Source organism: Triticum aestivum, chromosome 2B (assembly GCF_018294505.1).
Source record: "Triticum aestivum cultivar Chinese Spring chromosome 2B, IWGSC CS RefSeq v2.1, whole genome shotgun sequence".
NCBI classification, from domain to species: domain Eukaryota; kingdom Viridiplantae; phylum Streptophyta; class Magnoliopsida; order Poales; family Poaceae; genus Triticum; species Triticum aestivum.
In genome coordinates this window covers 146,372,248-146,389,245 of record NC_057798.1, presented here as the reverse complement: position 1 = coordinate 146,389,245, position 16,998 = coordinate 146,372,248, and the positions used below count along the sequence as shown (strand labels likewise).

The window sequence follows — 16,998 nt, the reverse complement described above, 5'->3', positions numbered from 1 at the left end:
GGTGGTCTCTTTTGACGAAAAATCTAAACCTTCAGCACATCCTGATTGCAAACACTTGGTGGATAATATCAAGTCATGATCTAGCGGTTTACATGACATCATCATTAAGGAGATCCTAGCTACTACAAATAGTTTTATTTTTTTGCTCTTTCATTTATGAAAGTAGGATTTCCAATCTTGAGGCATATAGCCACGCTAAACTCGCTCAATGTCTTTGAAGGATGCCATTTGTGGCTCCTTCACCCCCAATACCTAAATTATATCCCTAAATAAAGAGTGCGTTTAGACTAAAAAAATCAACAGATTGAAAAAATTTGGCTGCCAACATAGTAGGGAGGAAATGTATGGTCATCGACGCTGTGAGTCTGTCCGACGTCTGCCCGGAGGAAATGTATGGTCATCTCTCCCCATCAGATCAAAATCCTACCAACACGGACCCGATCTCAGCGGTTGGCCCACCCCTCTGGAATTCCACCTCTCCTGAATCCCCCCTCTCCCTCCTACACACGCAACCTCTCCACGGCCTGTACCGGGAAGCCATGGAGACCGGCGGCAAGGGCATCCGCCGCGCGGACGAGATCGGCGACGGCCGACGAATGCGGGGCGTGGCCAGCGTCGACCGCGGCCAGAACCTCGGCGTCCGCGGGCGCGAGGAGGTGAGCGCCGAGGGCGGGGTCCAGGTGCTGGCCGAGGCGGGCGGCGAGGCAGTCAGCGTCGAGGGGCTGGAGAAGGCCGGGGGCGAGGAGGTCACCGTCGGCGTGCGGGACGAGTTCAGCGCCGAGCGCAAGCCCGTCGACAAGGAGGATCACCTCAGCAAGGTGGTCGGAATCGGCGAGGAGGTCACCGTCGCGGTGCGGGACGAGCTCAGCGCCGAGCGCAAGCCCGTCGATCAGGAGGATCGCCTCACCAAGATGGCCGGCACCGGCGAGGTGCGGGACGAGGTCAGCGCCGAGCGCAAGCCCGTCGATCAAGAGGAGATGGTCGGCATCGGCGAGGGGGTCACCTCCGAGGGGGGCGGCGGCAAGGAGGAGGAGGAGGGGGACTGCGGGAAGGAAGAGGACCAGCTATTCCAGGGGAAGCAGAAGGAGGAGGTGGGCCGCGGTAAACAGAAGGAGGTGCTGTGCATCGACGGCGTCGGCGGGAAGCTGACGGCGGAGGTGAGAATTCCACACCTATCTCGTACCTGTTTCTTCAATTTGTAGGGTTCCGTTACATTCTCGATTCGCGATCGGTTCCTGTGGGGAAAACGCGAGGTTCTCTTCGAAATATACATTCGATGTGGATTAGGCAAACTGTGGATACAATATTGAAAACTGATTGATATGCTTAGTTTTTGCTGGATCCTAAGAAGTAATCTATGATGATCACACGCTGTTCGTTAATGGAATCTACATTTACTGTTTTAGGAAGTAGCCAGTACCATTTCCTGCTGGGTACCTGAACTGCACGGTGTGATAACAATATCATAGTAGTAAACAATTCAGATGTAGGCTAGTTTTTCAAAATTAAGTTGGATACTTCTTTTATTTCGCAATTGCATTTGGATATTAGTGCTGAGGGAATTTTGTCTGAGAAAAACTAATGTGCTACTCCATTACGGAATATAAGTGATGAGACAAGACAACCATCCATTACTGTGCTGCTATAAACTACTAGGTAATGCTGTGGTGGTTAGTTCAGTCTATATTTGAGCTGTCATTAGTCAGACTTTTGTGAGTCCTTGAATTTTGTTAATGGAAGCTTTTGAAGCCTCTTGCTCGAAAAAAAGAAGAAACAAGTAGCAGTACCAAATGCCAACTTGTTTCACATGCATCTTGGTAGTTAAACTCAAGAAGGTTCCATTTGTCTTGGTAGTCTGCACTTGTTTTATGCAAGAGGCTGTATTATTTTGAGAAGGCAGGAGGCTGTATTACAATATGTTTACATCCAACAATATGTAGAGCTTCCCATCTCGATTATTCAGGATTGTGTAATTTTCCTTCAATCATTGGGACTGGGCATGGGTTTTAGCTCTCCTTTTTGTGCACTGGTTTTAGCTCATTTACTCTGCCTGTATTCTGCTTTACTTCTAATACCAAAAAGTGCTTGTACAGGGTTAGTAAAGGAAAGTTTGCAGCTGCAGCCGTCACTCTAGATGATTATTTTCCGATAATAGCACACTGCTTTTGTATTCTGTGATTTAGTTTGGAGTAATGTTCTATTTTAATTTTATTCCTGTGCACATTTTCCATTCACGATAACATTGTGAAGATGAATTTAATACCCTTGAATCTTATCTCATTGTCATTGCCATGTCGCTTGCTGCAGGTTAATAGTGCTCAAGGCATATTCATTGGAGCTGGACCTGTCGCAGGGAGGCCAACAAGATGGGCGGACCTGCCCCGAGAGCTTATCGAAAAGATCGCCACTGATCATCTTGAATGTGCTGTCGATAAAGTCAACATCTCCCTTATCAGCCGTCATTGGCGCTTCAGCAGGAGTGCCACACAGCATATCCCCTTGCTTCCTTGGCTCTTTTTGCCCTCGCCGAAAGAGATTGTTCTTCAATCCTGCCAGAGGTTGCTTGCATCGAGTTCCTGTTCTGCCTGACGATGTCAAAGGTCTGAGCCCTTGTGGATCATGCATGGGCGGTTGGCTTTTCATGGATGGAGGAGATTCAGGACAAAACCATATGATTTACAACTGGAATACTGGATCAAGGGTAAATTTCTCCAGAAAAATCGTCATGGTCAACGATGAGGGAGAAAAAATCGATGAATATGGTACTAGCCTTTCTGTGTGTGCTGCTTCAGGAATGCCTTCGAGTCCAGGATGCAAGGTTTTAGGGATTATCAGAATATCCGAGTATTTTGGGGCTGTTGTTGCTTTGTGGGATGAAGAGGAGGACAAATGGATTGAAAAGTCATATGTAATGGATCATTGGACAGAGGAGGGCTTTGGGCCAAGGATGGATTATAATGTACTCGATATGATATTCCATAATGATGCCTTCCACCTTCTTACGGAAGAGGAGGACATCATCAGAGTGCTTCCATATGCTCAAGGGGTGCAGAAGTTGCATGTGTGGCGACGTATGGACAGAGAAGTTGATGAGATGTTTGAAGATAACCTTCATGGCACCACAATCAAGTACCTTGTCGAATCGACAGGAGGTTATCTTGTTATGTGCATCAAGTACGTCCGCCGTGGCAGAACAGAGTCGATTAACATGTACAGGTTATCAGTTCCTGAGAAGAGGTGGCATAACTACAGATCGCCTGAGGGTGAAGTGATCTTCCTTGGAAGCGGCTGTTCGAAGGCATACCTCACGGAAGGCATCCATTCAGAAGTGCATTTCCTGGATGATACAGAGAAGCACATCAAGTCAAAGGGCATCAAACTCTACACTCGGGAAGACATGGGGGGCTTCCGCAACAACCAACGGTCCTACAGGGCACCAGCAGAGCTACTAGGTTCGACTTCTACCCTGTCCCGGCCCGTATGGTTCCATCATTAGTGTTTTTCGCTGATGAGAAAAATGAATTCCAAGAAGATGCGAGGCTCAGTCCTAAAGGAGGTGCAAAAAGTGCTCTGGAGCCAGTTCTTCTTTCCGTTTTCAGTTTGTTACATATTCCTGCAGATGGCATTTGGTTTCCTTAACGAAATAGAAGAGGGTATTAGACCTGTGGTTTAATGTGTCTTGTTCTGGGAGTTTAGAACTCACTAGTACCGGCATATGTAGATTACAATTCTTGCAAATTTTGTTGCTACAGGAATGCTATACTGCTATTTCAAATAACTTGATGAATACCTGAGTTCTTTGCATTCAGTATTGCACAGTGAACGCAAACCTTTCTGCTGATGTTATTATCACTGAAATGTTTGTACCGCAGTTCCTATATTCATGAAAAGTTGAGCTTTGTGCATTTTGGTATTTGCAAAATACATCACATTTCGAGTTGCTCTTGCATCTTCGACTTGCATCCAGTTCATGTAAAAGTTGACTGATGCAAGCATCACATTTTAGCGTGCTATTTCACGTTCGTTCTCCCTCGGGCTTGCACTGATTTACATGGTCGTAATTGAAAGGATTGAACCGATTCATTCCTTAGTGGCAATAGAACAAAATCATCAGTGTATTTCGTGAAACTCAATTGTTTGCACCATATTCCAGTATTCCCTTGGCAACTTTCTGCCTTGTAAAGTCATGGTTTGTCATGCCAAAACCAATAGCCGCCTCTGCAAGGATTCCTGCCATGTTTTTTTTCTCCCTCGTACGCTGACATGTAAACAGACGAGCTTGTGCCCGTGCTGCTCCGGCCGTCGTTCCCTCTGCTGGTGCCTCCGACGGCTTGCTGCTGTCGCTCGCGACGATGGCCTCGGCCGCTCTGCCCCCGATGCCAACCGCCTTCGCTCCCGCGTTCGTCCCTGAGCTCCTGCGTGTCGGGATGCTGTAGCCGGGGACACGCAGGCTGACCCCGCGGTTGGTGCCTGATGGTTCGAGTCATCGAGTGGCCTCACCTCCGGCGGCTGCTGCTCCAGCGCGAGCCTAGCGCAACGGATCTAAGGCTTTTGGGCCCCGCCACCGGGCAGCCTATTTCGTGGAGCTCCCTCGCCGTTGAAGATGAGGACGAAGACGATGAAGAGCTAGTCCCGCGAACACAAACATCGGCTGCCAAATGCTCAGTTCCGCCCGCTCGTCCGTGCGTGGTGCATCAGGCAGAGGCTTGTGGTGGGGGCTGGCGGAAGGTTTTGCCGCGGCGAGGCCCGCGTCATTCAACGCCGCCGGCTCCTGCAGTGGCTCCTCGTCCCCTTCGGGCTTGGCTTTGTGGTCGACGTTGTAGATGCCTTTTTCGTGGGCATGGTGCAGCGGATTGCAGAGATCCCTTTAGATTTAGGTGCTCTCGGTGCCTTGAGAATGGGCACCGCGCGGGCGGATGTCGCAACGCCTGGCGTCCGCTCAGCTTGTTGGCAAGTCTTGACACATCGCCTTTGACCTGCCTCGTCGCCGAGCATCGGGAAGCTCCAGCTCCTTGCCAAGCCCAGATAGAAGCCCCACTACCCCCAAGACGCTTCGTCGTGATTCTTGGGCATCCATTGTTTTCTGCTCCTGTTGCCTCTGTGGCCATGGCAAATATGTCGTTGCGGTCCGCCATGGAGGGACAAGCGGAGCTGCTGCGCTCTGAGCTCCTCAACATGGCTTCCTTTCGACTCGAGGAAAAGGTACAACCTCCATGACGTCGTTGACTCCATGCAGGGTTGGATGCTTCAAATGGGGAACTTCCTAGAGCAAGCTGAGTCTGTTCTGAGCGGGCTCTCTCATGTGTCACCTGTGTTGCAAACCGCTCCTATGCCGCGCCCCCTGGTTGTGGCTGATGTCAACCTTGAGCATGAGAGTTGAGATGAGCTTCATGGACGTTTCTCTCCTCATGCTGAGGTCAAATCGCCGTTATCTGCCTCTAAGGGTTCGTGCATCGATGTGGTTGTGGCTCCGGTGTTACAGATCATGCCCGAGCTTCTGGAGCTGTGTGGGGAACCGACTCCACATCTATCCGTCAAGCAACTGAAGGTGGACCCCCTTGAGATCTCAGTTGTGGCATTACCGCCATTACCACCCCTCGAGCCCAGCCAGATGCTCAACTTCGAGGAGAAGGGAGATTCAGACGTTGCAATGTCTTGCTCGTCCGAGTCCATTGCGCACATGGTTCCTGTAGGTGATGTGGTTGTCGCACCCAGAGCGATGGCCCGTGTGCCCTGGGCTCTCGTAGCGAAAGAGATTTACGATTTCCTCGCTACCTTGGACACTACTAACCCTGGATCCGGCAAGACGATTGGGGGTCTCCTCAAGGAGAAGGCCATCAAGGATAAGAAAAGTGGTAGTGCTAGCTCTCGTCCTGTGGTCTTGAAGGAGAAATCAAACAAGTGCAGAAGCAAGAAGAGTGGCACTATAGGAAAGACGTCGACAATTGCTTGATGGATAGCTCTTAGTGTTTGGACATGTCATGATGGGTGTGCTTAGGTCCGTGGCCTTTGCCGATGTTGGTTCCTCTAGTTACCTTTGATATGTGGGAGCTCACTTGTGAAGTTGAATTCCATGTGCAAGCGGATTGTAGGGATGGCTTGATGTGGGAGTTTGTCTGTCTTTCTTTGTGGTCTTGTGGTCTTATGGTTTGAGAGTAGTGTGCTTGTATCATGGGGTTGTGGCTTGGTTATTTTTCGGGGCTAAGCATGTAATGGTTTTCGCCTGATTTTTCATAAATTAACCGGACAACTCTCTTCTTCTTAATTAATGAATGAGGCCAAGCTTTTGCCTTCGTTTCAAATAAAAATAAAAAATAAACAGACGAGCTAGCTAGCTACCAACCAACCAACATATCAGCCTAATTATTAGCTAGAAAGATGCCGTTGGGCATATAGGCAAGTTAGATAAGTACTTTCTAAAACCACGGTGAAAGAGTGAAAATTATTCAAAATACACTTAGTCAACTAATTTTTTTTATGTGTTTTAAAAATTCAATGAGGATACACAGTAGTGTGCTTGTGGTCATGAATGAAGATACATAATTTATTTATTTAAATCCATATAAATTTTAGAAAAAACAATGTTTACCTCTTCAAGGTACACAATAATGCAATCTCAAAAAGAAAAAGGTACACAACAATGAACATAGAATAAATATTTTTTAACACAATATAAATGCAGACCCTCATACATAGCACATACACTCACCTTTAGAGCATCTCCAGCCGTTTCCCCAAAAGCCCCCCAGGACCATATTTTCGCCCTGGCAATATAAAAAGGGCAAAAAACGGCCTAGCCGTGCCACCCAAGCCCCCCCCCCCCCCCCGCCAAGACCTCAAAATAGTGCCGCCGAACCCAGGCCAAACCCAGCGTGCTGAGGGGCTGTTGGGGGTGGGTGCCGACAGAAGCAACAACCAATCCTATTCCCGCACGCGTCGTTTTTCTTGGCTCACCCAATCACTTTTTGCCCGACGATTGTCCTCGGGGCACCAACGGCTGGAAAAACGTACTCGTGTTTTATCCGACGGAAGCGTTTTGCCCCCCAGGACGTGCTATTTTTGGTCTGACAATTCTCCTGGGGGCTCCAACGGCTGGAGATGCTCTTATTAATGCACGTACACACACTTTACCCGAGCGGCGGAGTACGTATAAAATTTGAGGTGGGGCGGACTGTGAAGAATGAAAAAGCTTATAATGCATAAATTATCCATACAAAAATGGCCACTACCAAATAACTGCATCTTTCTTTTTTCAAATCTTTAATTCAAACAAGAAAGTATCATTAAGTCGCTCAATCGTAGACCTTTTTTTGCGGGGCCGACAAGCTACTCGTATTTTACAACTCAAATTTCACAAATATAGAGATTTACAAATTTATACCCTCAACGATGAGGCGACCGCGCCATGAACCATCAACGTCGTTGCGCCGTCCCTGAATGCGCGCCTGCGCCCTGTGGCGCGTGCCTTCTTAGGGCATCTACAATGAAGGCGCTAAGGACAGCCGCTAGGATCTGATTCCCAGCCGTTTGAGCAAAATCCCGTTCGATCCCAGGAAATTGTGAAGCGTCGACGCAAAAACAACAACCGGGCGCTAGCCCTTTTTTTCTTCCACGCCAGGACTCAATCATGTGCCGTATAAGCATCTCCACCTTATCGCTGGCGTTGGAGAACAAGACGCTAACGGCCGCTGCTACGCGATTATCCTTTTCTTAATTTCCTTAGACCTCTTTCAATGAATAGTTGCTTAGATGAGGTGCTAAGCATATTAAATAGTTTAGCAACTATAGTTCCCAATACATTGGTGCTTAAGCTGTTACTAAGCTTCCTTCATTAAATGACTTAGCTACGTACTAAACTCTTTCATGCATGGATGAGCTTGCTTCATTTAAATGTTTGGCCTAAGTTTGCACGCTTGTCATTGGTTCTTCCTAGGTCACCAAACACATCTCTCCCCTCTTAATTGTCTTGCCACATTAGATATTTTGCCTACATGGCAGACTTAGCACCTGTATAAGGTCAAGCATTGAGAGGGGCCTTATAAGGGCATCTCCAGCCGCGCCCCCAACAGGTCCTCCCTAGTCGATTTTGCCGCGCCGGCGCCAAAAAAAGGCCCCAGTCGCGCCCCTAGAAGTCTGTTTTTCGCCGGCTCGGGCCAAAACTGGTGCCGGCAGACCCAGGCCGAACCCGGCGCCCTGGGGGGCGCTTGGGGAGCCGGCGCAAGCTAAAAAGGCGCGTGGGCCCGCACTGGAGGCGACCCGAGGGCCTTTTCCCGCCGTTTCTTGACGCTTTTCTCGCTTCTCTCCCGCTCGCTCGCCTTCCTCCCGCCATTCTCTCCCTTTCTCCCGCCAAACCCCCTCCCGCTCGCCTTCCGCCGCCATGCCGCCGAAGAAGTACTCCATGCCGCGCGCGGCGGCAACCGCGACTGGCGCCGTGACCCAGCCGAAGCAGAGGAAGCCGAGGGCGCCGCCATCGAAGCCACCGGGCCTGTCGAACGCCGAGTGGAGGGTGGAAGTTCAGCGGCGGGAAGCAGTCACCGCCGACAGGCGGAACAGGGCCATAGTCAAGAAGGCCCGCGACAACGCGGCGCGCGCGGCGCGCGCGGCGGCGTCTTCCTCATCGGTCGACCAGGCGGGGATGAATCCACCCGTCGTCAGCCACGCCCAGTACGCGCCCTGGGGACAGCAAGGCGCCGGATCTCCATGGGGTTCATCGTCGCCCGGCTACGCCGACAGCGACGCGCACGGTGGGTTCAACCCAAACGTGATCTTCCCTCATGGTCACCACGCTACGTGCACGCCCTCGCCCGCCTTCGTCGGCGTGCAATACCCTCCATACAACTACTCGTCGCCCGCCGCCTACGCATCCACACCGACGCCCCATCTCTACCGTGGACCGCTACCCTTCTCGCACCTCGGCGACGCCGACGACACGGGAGCCGACATGGACGACATCATCGCGACAGGATCGGCCGCGGCCGCCTCGTCTCCCGGGTTCGCCACCCAGGACGAGGTAGTGGACCTCAGCGGCGACATGGAGGCCGAGCTCGGCTACGTCTACGGCGACGACGAGCAGGAACCCGAGGAGGAGGAGGACGAGGAGGAGGAGGAGGAGGAGGAGCCGGCTCCTGTTCCGACGAAGGGCCGCCATAAGAAGAAGAAGCGGGTGGCTAGGTCGGACGAACCGCGCATCAAGTGGACGTCCAAAGAGGAGGAATGCCTCGCCGAAGCATGGAAAGTCGTCTGCCTCGACCCGACCACCGGCGCGAACCAGAGCTTGGAGACATACTGGGACCGCATCAAGGCCGAGTTCGACGAGCGGAAGCTCGTCGACCCCTACTTCAAAGGCGTCTACATGCAGCGCGGCTCCAAGGCGATGGCGAACCATTGGGGGCGTATCCAGTTGGCGTGCAACAAATGACACGGAATCGTCAAGGAGGTCGCGGCTCGCCCGGAGAGCGGCGCCAGCGTTGAGGATCAGGTACGCACGCCGTTCGCCCGCATATCTTCGTCCCCTACGCCCGCCGCCCGCCAACTGTTCATCCCTCCGCGCAGCTGCTGCGTATGTTCACCATGTATCGGGGCGACAACCAAGACGCCGACTTCAGGCACCTCCACGTCTACAAGCGCATTGACAAGTGCGAGAAGTGGGCGGAAGTCCGACGTGCCCTCGACAAGGCCAAGGAGACATACAAGCCGGACACGATGACTCCGGGCGCGTTAGAGGGGCGGCCGGACGGCCACAAATTGGCAAAGAAGGGAAAAAACGCCGACGCGGCAACCGCGCGAGTGCAGGAGTCCATCGAGCATTGCCTCGCTGACGCCCAGGCCCGGGCCGTCCTACGCGAAGAGAAGACCGAGGCGCGGTGGTCGGCGCTAATGAAGAACAACGCCATCAAGCTCGACCTGCTCCGGACGAATGTCGCCGCGAAGAAGAGGAACACCGACATGGCTTTTCTGATGGGCGGGGCGGACATGCTCCAGAGCAACGACAAGAAGCTCAAGGCGTGGTACCTGGTGCAGCGCCGCCGACGCAGCCCAGCGCCGAAGCAGCTCCGACACCGCCGAGCTCGCGCACGCCGACTCCGCCAACGCCTGGAACCAACCCCGCCGAGTGAACCGACCCCGCCGAGGCGGCGGCGCTCTGTTTTTTGTAACGCCAGACTACGTCCGATCGCCGGATTTACGGCGTCTTTTAAGAGCGGGAACGACCAAGTTTGAATTTCCCGCATCCTGGGGCCGGCGCGTGGGGGCGTGACTGGGAGCTAGCTCACCCCCAGGAGCCGAACTAGCGCCGGCACGCCTCCAGGCCGCTCTATTTAGGCACCCTGGGGGGCCGAACGGCTGGAGATGCCCTAAGCGCCTGTCCAAGCACCCAGACATTGGACATGCCCTTACTCAGTTACTCCTTTTAAAGTGGTGGAGGATGGCCTGTGGGTGCCGGCGTTATTTCAGCGGTTCAGCCGCCGCCCGCCCGCTGGCTAGCGCGGGTGTCTGGATTGTTCTCTCTACTCTTTCCTCTTTCCGTGCATGAGTTTGCTCGATCGGTTTTTTTGCTAAATTATCTGTCGATCGATAAGCAGCGCGGGAGTTTACCGTCTGAGGTCTCATATACAGGTCCGGTCCTGAGATTTTGGGGCCCGGGGTGAGATTAAAACTCGGGGCCCTTGAGATAGACATCATAACAGTAATAATGAATATACATGTACATGAAAAATTATCTATAACAATGTATCCAAAACCAAAATGTATATCAAATAATTTATAATTATTACCTTCAAATTTTCATCTAAATTCCTCCATGCAAAGTGACTTACGATGGGGTCGATGTCCATCTCATCCAATAATTTCTTCTCAATGCAATAATGTTGCCAAACCATCTAACCTCTTTTGAGTCATTGTTGATCTCAAATAGTTCTTCAATAATTTCAACTTTGAAAAGCTTATTTCGGCCACTACGATAGTCACGAAAACAAATGAGATGTGATAAGCAATTAAGATATTAGGAGAATTATCAACTTTTGTTGACATGCTCGGAAATCTCCATAGCAAATTACTGCGTATCTCATATTCTTCATTCAAAAATAAGATAGCATACCTCAAAATCACATGAGCCATCAAGAGAGAAAGTTTCTGCAAATTTTGTGCAATGCCCTTAAAGTTCATTATCATTCAGAGTGCCTGAGCTTAGTAAAAATCTGAATATATCTTTAGAAACCATGAGTTCTTTAAATCTCTCTTTGGAAGAAATGATCGCCATATCAACCAAAAAAAAACTATTTAACTTGGAAGGTCTTCTCAGCTTCTAGAATTCTTGTTGGCAATCACTTCCGTTAAATTGTTTCTTCCACGTAGCACGACGTTTTATACTAAAAACGATGGCTCTATACTCATTTCAGTTATAATACCTTTGGTAATTATTAAAGTAGCAGAAAACTCCTCATCTTTGTACTTCTCAAAATATTGTGTTATACCTTGTATTTTCTTCCTTTTCCTTTTATTCCTACCAGATGCATATTGTTTTGCGGCAACAAGATAAGACACAATGCTAAAAAAATTTGCATTACTAGTTCAACAGTGCCGCAATGCCGGCTATGAACCCAGGGAATCACAATATGATTATATGAATATATGATATACCTTGGACGGTCGAATTGGCGATGGAGCAGAGGGGATACCACGGCCCCCAGAGAATTGAAATCGGTGGCGAGCGGCTGACGATCTGAAGTAGGACGGGAATTAGGATCAGAAGGAAAGGGGAAAAGTGCATCGGGCGCGCAATCACGAACAGAGAGGAAGCGCCGGCGGCCTGGGAGTCGCTGCGTCAATGCAAGATGGAATAGGAAGGGATCAATCGCTCTTTTCTTTTTATATAATATATACGTGATGGAAGAAGGAAGGAAAATCCTCAACCTAAAAAAAAAGGAACGATAGCTGCCTCCGTGCTCCGCTGACTGCGCGAAATCACTAGTTGAGGAGTACTAGTTGCAAAGATCACTTCAACTTCCCCTGGCCGCGACAAGTGGCGCACATGCAACGCGCCACTTGTCGCAACCTGGGAGTTTTTCCTTTTTTCATAGATCCGTTCATTCAAAACGTTTTAGTCCAAATCCCGAACCGCTTTCACCGTTGGATTCCTCACGTCGAGATCTTCAAAATTAGATCCCATGTTGATAGGTTTTGACAAACTTTTTTTCAAGAAAAAAACCAGACGAAAAAAAGGATGAACAAACTGAATCGGGAGCACGGGTTTTTTCCCATTCCCAAAGAGGCACACCCGCGCCTCTCACGAAATCACAAACGTGCCTCTCGTGGAAGCAAAACCGTGACTCTCGCGGAAGGGAAAAAAGAAGAGAAAACACGTTTTTTTCGTTTCCGAGGAGGCACGGCCGTGACTCTCGCGAAAGCACAAACGTGCTTCTCGCGAAAGCAAAACCATGACTCCCGCGAAAGAAAATAATAATAGAAAACACGTTTTTTTTCCGTTTCCGAGAGGCACGACCGTGACTCTCGCGAAAGCACAACTGTGCCTCTCGCGGAAGGAAAACCGTGACTCTCGCGAAAGGAAAAAAGAAATAGAAAACGATTTTTTTCCGGTTCGAAGAGGCACGACCGTGACTCTCGCTAAAGCACAATCGGGCATCTCGCGGAAGCAAAACCGTGACTCTCGCGAAAGGAAAAAAATAGAAAATGCGTTTTTTTCGTTTACGAGAGGCACGGCCGTGACTCTCGCGAAAGCACACCCATGCCTCTCGTGAAAGAAAAAAAAACAGATAATGTGTTTTTTTTCATTTCTGAGAGGCACGGCCGTGACTCTCTCGAAGCAAAACCGTGCCTCTCGCAGAAGCAAAACCGTGAGTCTCGCAAAAAGGAAAAAAAAGAAAACACGTTTTTTCACGCAATTTTTTTTAAAATTTTTTTTATCGAAAAGCTAAGGAGGACCGGTGGAAAACCAAAACGTCAAAAAAATCAGGAAAAAATCGTTTAAAAAGCAGAAAATGGGTGCGGAAAAATAAGAAAAACAAAATCCGGAGGGAGCGCCCAGAGCATGACACGTGGCGAATGGCTGAGAGTGTGCCAAGTGGCGCTTGTTGGATTTCGGGATCCGGCAACCCTTGAGAGGTTCGAACTCTGGGGTGCGTGCGGAGATCTTAACCTGCCCAGCCTGCCTACTCGCGACCCTCCCTAGCCTAGCGCGTAGAGCTCACAGAGACACAAATACACAGAGATTTATACTGGTTCGGGCCACCGTTGTGGTGTAATACCCTACTCCAGTGTGGTGTGGTGGATTGCCTCGAGGGGCTATAGATGAACTAGTACAAAGGATGAACAAGCCTCGGGAGGTGAGGTGTTCTTGAGCTGGTGTAATGCTCGGGTTGGAATAGATCTCTCTCTCTCTACTATGGTGGTGGCGAAGTCCTATATATAGTGGCCTTGGTCCTCTTCCCAAATATGAGCGGGAAGGGATTCCACAACGGCGGGATTTGAAAGGGGACAAGTAGTACAGTCTATCCTGACAAAACTAGTCTTCGCCTGCAAAAAGCCTCTGGTCGTGATGCTGCGGTGCACTCGGTGATGACCGCCGTCCTGCACTCCTGGCGGTCTTGGTCTTGTTGCACCAGAATGGACTTTGGCTGATTCCTCGTGACTCCGTGCCTGTGGCTTGCCCCGCTTGCACCGAAGAGGAAACCTGCGCTCTGCACCCGCCTGGCGCCCGCCTGGTCTTGATCGTCATGTCTCACGTTAGCTGAGCCTCATGAGGTAGCTGCATAGAACTCTCCGCCCCTCAGGAGCCCTCCTGAGGAGGTCAACTCCTTTAGGGGTCTTGGCGTTGTCCGCCTCGCGAGGCTTGGCCCCTCGCGAGGGTCTTGCTGTGTTGGTGTTGAAGCTGGGCCATACCAGGCCATCGATGGAGCCACGTGATGGGCCGCAGGCAGGCAGGATTGGATACCCCCAAGTCCAGGACGCCGACAGTAGCCCCCGGGCCCAAGACGCGCTCGGTCTTGGCTTCCAGGCGAAGCCAAAGGGGAAGGGCGGAGCGCCGTGGGCGCCATCAGCCTGCGTCCCTAAAGACATGTGGCGGTTGATGGGACGTGGGCGTCTCCACTTCCCCATGCCGCCTTGATATCCGGTAGACCCAGCAGCCACCCATTGTCAGCGCAACTCGCCCTTCGTGGTGTCCTGTGCCCAACTCTTGTCTCTTCCTCCCCAATCTCGCCGCCGCGTCCACAGGTCTGGTGCGGTGTCTTATCCTCTCTTGGTATTCGCCATGGCTCCCAAGCCAAGGAAGAAGAAGGTGAAGCTGCGCGCGCCGGCCTGTCCTCCGCCAGCCCTGGATCCGGCCCTTGAGCAGTTGACGGTGATCAATAAGGAAGGGATGGACAAGGTTCGCCATGCGCTCGCCGCCAAATCCAATGAGGGGGGGGGGAGGGTGGGGAGGGCGACGAGTGCTCGCCATGCGTCTTGGCGGACCAGAGTGATGAGTGCCACTGAGATTCCCATCCATCTCCATGCTCTTCTTGCTGGATTGATTCCTCCCTTCTCCCCTTTCTTCAACGCCGTGATGTCGCATTACCAGATCCACCTGCTTCATCTGGATCCTCGCTCCGTCATCCTTCTCGCCATCTTCGCCTTTCTCTGCGAGGCCATGGTGGGCGCCACTCCCTCTATGTCCTTGTTTCGGCATTTCTTCCTGCTCCGGCTGGTGGACGCACGCCTGTGCTCTGGGTGCGCAACCTTCGAAGCCGTGGCCGAGACCGCCGACTCGGGGATCAACTTCCAGCTCTCGCCTGTCGCGAAGGGATTCCGGAAGCAGTGGTTTCTGATGGACGCCCGCGCATTCAGCCCCCTGCTCACGATTCCTGGGTTGCCGGCTTCACTAAGCTCCGGCTGGCGCCATGAGAAGCTCACTGGCCGGCGTCTTGCTTTCGTCTAGAAGAGGTTGGCGAGACTTCAGGAGCTGGGGGTGACGGCACCAATGGTGGTGAAGGAGTTTGTGAAGCAGTGCATAGCTCCTCTCGAGCGCCATGCTCGCCCGATGTGGGACTTCACCAGCGCTGAGGATTCGATGAGGATGCAGAAGCCATCACTTGCTGCCGATACCTTGAGCGTGGTGCTCAAGCTCCTGAATGGTGAGCCCGAGCCTACTGACCTCCCGGGGGGTGGCTGCCTCCTTTATCTGTGCTCAAACAAGGAGGCCTTCGCGGGGCAGATGCCCCTGTTTGATGAGTGGGGGTTGCTTCTCGAGGGCATTGAGGGGCCTCGTGAGAATCTAGTCTTCGTGGCTCCTCTCCTGATTGACCCTGCTGCGTGCGCCCCAAGTGTGGAGGCAGGGGGATGCGCGCCTCCGTCAGCTGTCGAGAACTCCTCCGGAGGCTCAGCGTGCTTTGGAGCCTCAGGCTTCTGGGGTCCCGGACGGGGCTGCTGCAAAGCCTGCGCAACACCAGGCTTCAGAGGCAGAAGCCTCTGGCGCCTGGGACGTTGGCTCCAGAGCTACCGCTGGTGACGAGGATCCCACCAATGGACCCGGAGCTATGAGCCAGGAAGCCACACCGGGCGCCCATGTCCTCAGGACCCCTGCTCCAGATATCATGCCGGGCGCTCCCCCTCCCGAGGATTGCCCGTCGGGACCAGGTCGGCGCCGCCTGTGCCTTGAGTCGCTCCTGAAGAGGAAGAGGTCCCCGTGCCGCGACAATGGAACCCGTCGGCCGCTGAAGCCGAGGAGATATGTGGCTGTCGACGAGTAAGTACCTTCACTCCTGATCTCCAAGTGCACCGTGTTTTCTCATGGCTGGGGTTTTGCAGGATCTTCATGAAAACAAAACCTCGGGAGGCGGGTGCCCCCAAGAGGTCCAGCACGGCGCAGGCATGCAGCCCCCAGTGCCCTAAGCCTGCACAGGGTGTGATTCCAGCTCTCTCCAGCACGATGTCGCGAGGGTGCACTAGAACCGAGCCCCATGTTCCCTCCCCCCACGACTCTGTCCGCGAGGGGAAGGGTGCCCCGGTGATCCTCCCTCTTGTCCTTGCCGGCAGGGGGGCATCCTCCGGGCAGCCTTCGTCTTCAAGCTACGGGGCCCCACCAGCCAGCCCCCAGCCGGCGACTGGCGGAGCCCCCAGCGCCTCCTGAGCGACCTCCGGAGCCGGTGAAGATCTTGGCGATGAGCTCGCGCTTGCTCGCGGGCGTAGTGCGGTCCGCTTCGGGTTCTTTGGTGAAGCGATGCGTGCGATGGTCCATCTTGGCGGGGAGCTCGCCAACATCGACACCATGCTTGAAGCAGAGAAGCGCCGCTTGGAGGGTGAATGGCAGCGGCTGAAGGTGGCCATCAACCTTGGGAAGCTTCAGCGAGACGAAGCAGAAGCGCGCGCGGAGGCCTCGCTCGCGGCTTCTCGAGAAGCTTGCGCTCGCACCATGGAAGAGGCCGAGGCAGCCAACCACCGTCGTGAGGCGGCTGAGGAGCGGGAGCAAGATCTTCTGTCTTCAAGTGTTGCCCTGCTGCGCGAAATCAAGGAGCGTCGTGCCCTGCTGGCCTCCTCACCAGGTGAGGTGGCCCTTGCCGAGGCAGAGCTCCTGAGGCGCCATGAGGACTTGACGCTGGAGGCCGTGGATCATAGCTTGGTGCTGGAGAGGCTGGAGGTGAGGGAGCGACAAGCCGCCGTGGCTGAGGATGCTGTCGCCGCCCGAGAATCTCAGGTTCAGGTGGAGGTGGAGGAGAAGGTGGCGAAGGCACGTGCTGAGCTAGCCGAGGGGCACCGCCTGCACCTGGAGCTACTCAAGGCTGAGTTTGAGGGCTGGACCTCCGTCCCGAGGACTGAGCTGCAGGCGGTGAAGCAGCGCGAGGGCGCTGCCCGGGAGGCCCTGGCTTCTTCTGAATCCTCCCTGGATTCTACTCGCGCCGAGGTATCCTCTCTCCGGAAGTAGGCCGAGGACACCGCCTCCCTCCTAGAGAAGGCTTCGAGTGAAAGTGCCACCGCCGGACGCTGGAGCGCGAACACGGCCCCATG

The 16,998-nt window shown here is 52.8% G+C and overlaps 1 protein-coding gene across 1 annotated transcript; it reads left to right on the top strand.

Moving 5' to 3' along the window:
• Positions 1–397: 397 nt before the first annotated feature.
• LOC123043974 (uncharacterized) lies at positions 398–3,808 on the top strand. Its single transcript, XM_044466589.1, has 2 exons — positions 398–1,157; positions 2,308–3,808. The coding sequence occupies exons 1-2, from the start codon at positions 540–542 to the stop codon at positions 2,587–2,589; spliced, it is 900 nt and encodes a 299-aa protein (XP_044322524.1). The 5' UTR covers positions 398–539; the 3' UTR covers positions 2,590–3,808.
• The last annotated feature ends 13,190 nt before the right edge of the window (positions 3,809–16,998 follow it).

Excerpts from the sequence above, each read along its gene's own strand:
- LOC123043974 (XM_044466589.1), top strand. The coding sequence starts at position 540 with ATGGAGACCGGCGGCAAGGGCATCCGCCGCGCGGACGAGATCGGCGAC. Across the intron at positions 1,158-2,307 it reads GCGGGAAGCTGACGGCGGAG|GTTAATAGTGCTCAAGGCAT; the intron begins GTGAGAATTCCA and ends CGCTTGCTGCAG.